General features: G+C 42.0%; 1 protein-coding gene across 4 annotated transcripts in view; it reads left to right on the top strand.

Annotated features, from left to right (window-relative positions):
• Positions 1–9,002, top strand: part of SBNO2 (strawberry notch homolog 2) — a 226,517-nt gene that overhangs the window by 150,428 nt on the left and 67,087 nt on the right. Inside the window, exon 1 of one of the 4 annotated variants that reach the window (XM_072601360.1) lies at positions 1,839–2,759. The exons of the other annotated variants lie outside the window; for them this stretch is intronic. Within the exon in view, the coding sequence (XP_072457461.1) occupies positions 2,715–2,759 (45 nt within the window). The 5' untranslated portion in view covers positions 1,839–2,714. Of the gene's footprint in view, positions 1–1,838; positions 2,760–9,002 lie in introns of those variants that run through there. 4 annotated transcript variants of the gene reach the window in all.

Genomic DNA, 9,002 nt, shown 5'->3' with positions numbered 1-9,002 from the left:
CTGGCAGATGAATAATTTGCCCAACGGTCACACAGCTATTAAGGGTCTGAGGCTGGATTTAAACTCAGGTCTTCCTGACTCCAGTCCCAGTGCTCTTTCCACTAGGCCACCAAGCTGCCTAGGGAAGAACTTCGTAACAATTTGAGCCGTGTAAAAATGGAAGTATTGATTTTATAGTCAGTAAGCTGCTTGTTTATGGAAGTACTCGTACCAAGGCTGGATTTCCCCTTGCTGGGGATGTGATAAAGGGTGTTCCTACTTCAGATAGGGATTATTCCAACTGTTTTCAGAGATCTCTTCTAATCTTGATACTCCACAATTCCAAGGACCTTCCTCCATGCTTCCACTTTGAAGCTTCCTTGGACAATATAGATAAGGGTGAGGCCCTTCATGGGCCCAGCCCCAGGAAAGTAGAGTGACTCACCTCTGAGAACCATTGTATTATTAGGGGAAGACTGGTACACTGGTACTAGTCCAACCCACTCATTTTACACATGAGTGAAAGGCCTGAATTTGAATTACCCAGCTTTGCTACTTCAGTCAGTCAGCAAGCATTCAGTAAGTGCCAACTATCTACCACGCACTGTGCTAAGTGCTGGGGATACAAAGACAGGCAAACAAAAGTCCCTGCTCTCTAGGAGATCATAATTTAATGAGAAAGACAACTTCCAAGTAACTATGTACAGGATACATTGAGGATCACCCCAAGGGGAAGGCACAAAAATTAAGGGGAACTGAGAGGCTTCTTGCTGAAGGTGGACCTTTAGCTAAGATCTGAAGGGAATTACTATCAATTTATTTCTTTGATGGCTTTGGACAAGTCATTTCACCTCCTTGGGTCTCGGTTTCCATCTCTGTAAAATGAACAGAGTAAGACCAGCTAGGTGGTGCAGTGGATAGAGCACTAGGCCTAGAGTCAGGGAGACTTGAGTTCAAATCCAGCCTCAGACACTTACTAGCTATGTGACCCTGGGCAAGTCACTTAACCTGTTTGCTTCAGTTTCCACATGTGTAAAATAATCTAGAGAAGGAAATATTCAATCTCTCCAGTCCTTTTCTAAGAAAACTCCCAAAAGGGGTCATGTAGAGTCAGAGATGACTGAGAAATAACTAACCAACAAGACCAGATAATCCTTTTCATTTCAAAGACCCTAGACTTAGAGAATTCAGTTTGGGACCCAGGGATGTGTGGCCAGTCTCCTGCTGCCCACATCTTTGCTCCCCACAGTAGACAAATGCCCCTTTTGTCACTGAGTCATGCAGAAGCCAAATTCCCCAGGTGAAGCTTGACCTAGACTTTTGTTATCCCATTTATCTAGAACAGGTGGAGAACCTGTGGCCTCGAGGCCCTCAAAGTGCAGCCCTTTGACTGAATCCAAACTTCACAGAACAAACCCCCTTAATAAAAGGATTTGTTCTGTAAAACTTGGACTCAGTCAAAAGGCTGCACCCAAGGACCTAGAAGGCCACATGTGACCTTGAGGTGCAAGTTCCCCACCCCAGTCCAGAAATTGACTTCAGAATTAGCCTCTCCTCAAAAGCAGCCCATGTGCTTCCTGCCTTTCCTAAGAGATTAGACAGGTGACCTGATTGGAAGGAAGGATTTTTAAAAATCAGTGTCCACGGAGACTTTGAGAGGCTCTCTAGGTGGTCATACTTGTTCCTGCATCTGTGGCTTGTTGAGAGAAGGGATGGTATTGAGAGAATGGGGGTGGTACTTGTGGGATGCAAGAGCTGGGATTTGTAGACAGCAAGCCAGAGTGGCCTTAGAGGAGATATCTAGTCCATACACCTAAAGAAACTGAGGCCATGAGAGGAAGCTTGGGGGAGGTGGGGGTAGTGTGTGTATCATGACAGAAGCTTTGGACTTGGCAGTGTAGATCAGGAGGGCCTCCTCTGACACTCCAAATCACCTTTAAGAAGATACTTTCCTCATCAAAAAAACAACTGTCTCTAAGCTACCTTTCCAGTATTAGAATTCTCTGATTTTATGTGACTAGTCCAAAGTTATACAGGTTTGTGGTATCTGTTAGGATTGGATCCTGAGATTTCTGAATCAGTGTCTCTTCTGAATTACTTCCTCCCAAAATACTTGTTTTAATATTTGTCTTCTGTCTGTCTCATTTTGGAAAAGATAGTGCTGTCTCCCTCTGACATGTGCGCGCGCACACACACACACATACACACACACACGGTCAAAGCAGGGAGCTTTGCCTACCTCAGACAGAAAAGTGAAGGGCTGTTGCTGTCACTGCAGCAGGAACCAGGTAGCTAGAGGCTTCATCTCTGACCCACGTGAAATCAAACCCCATTGAAGAGGTCATCTTTGTTTACAGTGTCTCAGCAGCTCAATTACACCACATACAGTAATTCTCATCACACTGCCAGTAATTTCACTGACTTACCAAGCAGACATCATTTCCTGAAAGTCAGCCCTGGTCTTAGAGGAAGTAAGCTCTGAGGCTTCATGACTAAACAGCCTATGCAAATCTCCTGTGCATGCGGGAGAGGCACTCTGTCCCCTCCCAGCCAGGGCTGCCACCTCAGGCTCCTTGCTCTCCTTGCCAGTTTTCTCTTTGGTGGTTGCCTGGGCCCTTGGCATCTGAAGGCTGCTGCTGCTGCTGCCGCTGCTGTCATGAATGTATCTTTCCCCTGCTTGGCTGCGAAGGGGGTGCCTGTCCTGTGGGCTGTTCTGAGCCCAATTTCCTTATAGCATGGCCCAGATGCAGTTTTGGCTACAGTTCTCAGCACTTAACCAGGTAATCCTGCGCATGCTCCTGTCTCTGTGCCTGTCCCTTGGTGAACTTGGATAATAGAGCCCAGTCAGAGTTCAATTTCTGAGACTAGGCTATTGACCAGCAAGGCATTTTGGTGAAGCTGGGTGGGGGAGACTGCTTATGAAGGTATAATACTTCACTTAAGATTTATAGTGGCTCCTAGGGAATCCTGTCTGCTAGTCTTCAGAACTTTCAGAAAAGGTAGATTTGGATATAAGATGACATGGAGGCTGAAAACCTGTATTCTGCTTCTGGCTCTTGCTTTACAACTCTGTATGAATCACTTTCCCTTTCAGTGCCTCAGTTTCTACATCTGTTTGCTAAAATTAGGTAATGGAAGTGGTGGTTTCTAAGGTTCTTTGTTCTATGTTCTAAGGTCCCCTCTAGTTCTGACTTCCTGTTCTGTGAGTCTGCCCTGCTTTTTCCATCCTCTTCACCCCCCATCCCAGCTTTTAAACCCCTTTGATTAATGGCATTACTCTTGAACCATTTTTTCAGAAAGAGTTGTCTGGGGTTTACAGGTGCTTGAGGAGACATATGGACCTTGAAGAACTGACAACTTTTGTTGGACTGAATGTGTTTGGACTTGTAAGGATGTTGCCTGATGTAGTTGAAAGAGAACCAAGGAATCAAGATACCTGGGTTCTCATTGTACCATGCCACTCCATTTCTTCGATCCAGTGGACTAGTTATGTGGCCTAAGATAAATTGCTTTCCTTCTCGAGGTCTGGTTTTCTCATCTGTGCCTAGTAAGGAAGAGAATCCTGTGTACACAGAATCATAGCTACAAAACTGGAAGGGACCATAGAGGCCATCTCATCCAACCCCTTCATTTTACAGATGAAGAGCAGGAGGTCCAGAGCAATTGACTTGCCTGCATACATAAAGGGAACTCAAAACCTTTGCCTCTGAAGCTAGTGTGCACTTTCTACCAGATCATGATGCCTCTTGCCTGTGGTACAGAACTTTTGTGAGAATCAAATTGGGTTTTTTGAAAGCACTTTGTAAACAATGAAGAACTTCCTATAATACTTCAACATCCTCAGTTTCATTGGCATTCCCATCACTTCTACCAACTTCAGTTGCAGCTCTTCTATGACTTAGTAGGTCTTTGAGAGTTGTTATGGCTGGCACCATTCTCCTTGCAGCCTTCCTGGTGATGAGCCCTTTTGTATTTAATGTGGCTAGATCTCATCTGCTAGACCATCTAGCTGGACCCATGATCTCTCTGAGCATTACCTTGTAGAACTGCAGGATCATCTCCAACCCAAGGGAAAGAAGCACAAGGGGGCTTGAGTAAAGTGCTACAGGTTGGGGATTAAGTTAGGATCTTTGGCAAATTCTGGTCTGCTGAAGTCCTGGCAGAGGGTGTTTAAACTTTGATATATGTGGATCGTTTGAAAGAAGTGAGGATGTTTAGCTTAGATAAGAAAAAGCCACCACAATTGCTGTCTTTAAATCAGGGAAGAAGGATCATCTTTGTTCTGCTTGGTTCCAGAATCAGGAACTTGGGGCTGAGGGTTCTCACAGGGAGGAGGTTATAAAGGAAAATGCCTTATTCAGAGCTGTCAAGAAATGGAGTAGTTGCTGCTCTTGGTAGGTAGTGAAGTTCTCATCATTAGAGATATTCCAACAGACCCTTGTGTCAGATCAAGTCAACAGACCTTAATTGTGTGCCAAGGTACCGTGTTAAACTCTGGGGATACAAAAAAAGATTTGTTGGATATATCATGAGGGAGATTCCTTCTAAGAGCTGGACTCAGTTGGCTTATGATTCAGGCTCTGATATTCTGATTCTGAAAGGTTTGAAAGCCATTTATCAAGCAAAAGGCACTATATAAGATTATAAATATAAGGGGCCAGAGTTTTGAAATTAGCACTTGATTCACAGACCTAGGAAGCCCTTGTTGCTTCTCTGAACCTCAGAGAGATAGGAATTTGCTGCAATCTCCTGTCAGGTTTCCAGCTACTAACCTGTTAGACTGTATTAGACGGGAGACCTCCTTCTTTGTCCCCCAAGTCTAGGCTCATAGTAGGCCTTAGGACATTCTTATTGGCTCATTGATTGATTTAACCATCTCAGTTCTCATTCTGGGTTAGAAATCTCAACTCCTTTAAAACCTCCCCTATCTTTCCAAAGAATGTTTCTGGGTGCAAACTTTCCAAATTTAGTGTTTCTTTATTTTCACATGCTATTTTTGAATAACATATTGCTTAGTCTGAAGAAACCAAAATAGTTTCAACAGCTGCAGTTTGGAAGAAAATGATCTTGGAGTCAAATCTCTGTGCCAGAAACACACAAAATTTCACCTTTTTTCCCTCTATTTTGTTTCTTCCAAAGGGAATCATCATCATCACCATCCATATTTCTGGAGCACTTTAAGAAGTTATTTCTCTCTCAGTGTCCTAGGGTAGGGAGGTCTCATGAGATTTGTTATCCTTGTTTTATTGAAACTGAGGCTCAGGGAGGTTGTAGCATCATTGGTTTTAGATATTGAGGTGGTCATATAATCTAGCCCTGTCCTTTTATAGATGAAGAACTGAGACCCAGAGAAGTAAACTGAATTGTCCAAAGTCACATTGCAGGTAATAAGGAGCCGTGTTAGGATTACAATCCAGGTCCTCTGGCTCTAAATCCAAAGCTTGTTGCCTTACATTATGTTGTCTCTCTTTGTGGCCCAGGGTGTCAGACCCCAACCTTGGGCCTCATTCATCAAACTCCAAGTGCCACGGCACTTTCTACTGTACTGCCATGGTTTTATAGACAAAGGCATTCTTTCCTCCTTGAGAACGTTTCTTAGTAGGCCCATGTTATTTGTTGGTTAATTGTTAGTATCTCTGTTAGAGTGTGGAGTTACCAAATCTTAGCACTAGAGGAGACTTGTAGTACATAATAGAGGCCCGAACTTGAAACCAAGAGCCCTGGGATGTAGGCCTAGGCCCACCACTTACTTATAAGGTCTGTGAGTCTGATGAGCATGTGCCTTCCTTCTCCAAACCTCATTATCCTCATGTGCAAGATGAGAGTAGGAAGGATTATACTGCCTGCATCCCAAGGGCATTGTAAGGATCCAATGAGATAAAGTCCTTCTAACCAAAAAGTACTGTATTATTGAGAGGCAGCCTGGGATAGTGAAGAGGACAGGATCATTGCAGTAGAACTAGAGGGAACCTCAATGATCATCTAGTTTGAGGACCTTATTTTTACAAATGAGAAATCTGAGGGTCAGAGAACTGAAGTAACTTGCCTAGGTTCTCACAACTAGTGAAGGTCAGAGGCTCATTTGAACCAAGCTCCTCTGACTTTAGAATCAATGCTCTTTCTGTTAGCATGCTTCCTCTTATAGAAGAACTGGATTATAATCTTGACTTGGGCATTTACTGGTATCAGACTGTCTAATATTGGACAAGGCACGTGACCTCTGACTTCGCCTGCTATTTAAGGACAGTACAACTTGATCTAACTTGTAGAACACTTAGCACAATGCCTGTCACATTGTAGACCCATAATAAATATTGACTAACTGACACGCTGCCCTTACAAAGTGGATTTGAACAAAGTGCTTTGTAAGCCTTAAAGAACTATAGTGATAGAAGTCACTGTATGAGTGAGGAAGCTCCAAGTACTAATAATGTAATGTATTTCTGAAGTTTAAAAAATCCTCAGCTTATGACACTTTTAGTGAATAAGTAGATATTTTCTGAGTTGATGGTGGGTGATGGGCACTATGGTGGGAGTGATAGAGATGAAATTAGAACACTCTTGACCTTTCTGGCCCTGGTGAACTGAATCTTGTTTCTGGTAGTGTAGACATCATCGACTCTCTGAGTCTTCTGAGACACAATAGATTGCATTTGTTTGTGCCAAGGGTTTTAGTAATAATCATAACTCACATGGCACTGAGTAAACTGGAGTTTAGCAAACTATTTGTCAGTAATATGTTACGATCTGAGCTTAATAGGTTTGTTTTTGCTAAGTAGATGGTAAGTTGATAAGGTTATTTAAAATGCCATGTTTATGGCTAATATGGAAATATGTTTTGTGTGATGCCACATATAATTGATATCGTATCGCCTTGCCATCTCAGTGGGTGTGGGGGGACTGAAGGGAAGGAGAGAATTTGTTACTCAAAATTTTTAAAAAGGAGTGCTAAAAATAAATAAATAATGGGGGGCATATCTAAGGATTATTAGTTTAATGAGAAGAGAATGGAAGCTCATTAAAGACAAAGGCTTTCTTTTTTTTTTCTTTTTATCCCTGTTGCCAGGTACATGCAATGCTTTTTATACAGTATGATTTCTCTATAGTAACAGCATCCAGGAAGGAATTTTAAAAAGTCAAGTCCCTTTAAAAGTCACTGGAATGCCATAAAATCTCTGGAAGCTAATCTAGCAAAGTACTTTCAAGACCTCTGTTGATACAATGACAAAACGCTCTTTACAGATATCAACAATGTAAGGGTATTCATTGCTTATGGCTGGGGTGCATCAACATACTACAAATGACAATACTACCTAAATTAAGCTAAAGATTTAGTGATATAACAGTCCAACTAGCAAGGAAGTATTTAACAAGACAAAATAATAAAATTCATTTGGAAGAACAAAAAGTCTAGCGTCTCAAGGGAAATTACAAAAATATTTAGGAATAAAGGAGGAAGAGCACTTTCTGGTCTCACATTATACCATAAAGTAGTAACTAGAATTTGTAGGATTGTCTGTATCAAGTTTGGAAAATAGAACAGAGTAGACCAGATATGGAGTAACCAGGAACAATTGAAGCCTCCCTAGTGTTCACTAAACCCATGAACAATAATTGCTTGGGGGATGGATTCCCTATTTGACCAGAACTTCTTGGAAAGCTGGACAGCAGTTTGACAAGTATTTGCTAAAATTTAGTCCAGCATCTTATACCCTACACTAAATAGTGAGCTTAGAATGGTTGTATTAGCTGAATATTCAAACTCATGCCATAATAAATAAATGTCGAAACAGAAACCGAATGCTTTGAAATGATAATGGTAAAGTTTGGCCCAACAAAGATGTGAAAAGGCATCTCTGTTCCTCTTGGTGAGGGACTGTTGGGTGTGGAATGCTGACTGTAAATAATGCCAGACTTTTTCTGTGTGTTAGTTTTGCAAAATTCTTCTCCCCCCCCCTTTTAAATTTTTTGTTTTAAAGAATGACTCACTGGAAATATAGGTTACATAATGATAACAGAATTTTATTTTTAAAAGCTTTGTTGAGTTGGGTTGAATTTGAATAGCACTTTTAAGATTTATCAAGTGATGTACATAATTCTGTGACTATATCCTAGAGTCATCCATTACTAAAGCTAGAAATCACCCTAGAACACACTTTGATGGATTCCTGATTTTCTAGTGTGGCAGTTTCTCCACTTAGAACATACTAGCATGGGCCTTAGAACCCAGAATGGCAGAGTTGAAATGTACTGTCTAAACTAGTCCACCATGTTTTCCTCAGATGCCTGTGGGGTATCTTGCACCAGACCAATCCCCAAATAGACATGGACATCTTTCCTAAATCTCCTTTGCATTGGAAGATTGGCCTATATGGGGCCAATAAATAAATTCATGTTGCCTGAGCTCATGGTCCCTCAAAGGAAGTGCATCACATAAGAAACCATATGGATAGACAGTAGGTAATCCCCTCAGTACAGAAACATCTAGAATCACAGAATGTCAAAGTAGGTGAGGACTGTAGTCCAACTGCCTCATTTTATAGATGAGGGAACTGAGGACAAAGAAGAGCTATTGACTTCCTCAGAGTCACACTACTCGTTGGTGCCAGTACTACTGCTGCTCCCTGATTCTAGGGCTCTTTCCACAATGCCATTGAGGAAGCCTTATATCCTTAACCCACTTACCTTGGCTTGGCTGTATCTCTAACAAATACTTACAGTAGGTACTTGACATATGTATTGGTTGAATCAAATCTTTCTGAGCCCTGGTGCCCCCTCTCCAAATATACCCTCCATTCATCACTTTCTTTAGTTGAGGTTTAGGATTTTCCAAACTTGCCATGGACAATCCTATAGAGAATACTTTTCTTTGGCCTTTTTTGGCCTAATGTTACACCGCCCCTTCATTTTGACATTGTGGGCAAAGGATAGCCGTTGGTAACCTACCTCCCTGATAGGAAGGAATCAGGAGTTGGTGCCAGGTTTTCCCCACAGCTTCTGCCAAAGAGATGTGCCAGTGTCAC

The sequence above is a fragment of the Notamacropus eugenii genome, chromosome 4, assembly GCF_028372415.1.
Source record: "Notamacropus eugenii isolate mMacEug1 chromosome 4, mMacEug1.pri_v2, whole genome shotgun sequence".
NCBI classification, from domain to species: domain Eukaryota; kingdom Metazoa; phylum Chordata; class Mammalia; order Diprotodontia; family Macropodidae; genus Notamacropus; species Notamacropus eugenii.
The sequence above is the reverse complement of the archived record's forward strand: the minus strand, read 5'-3'. Positions and strand labels throughout refer to the sequence as shown.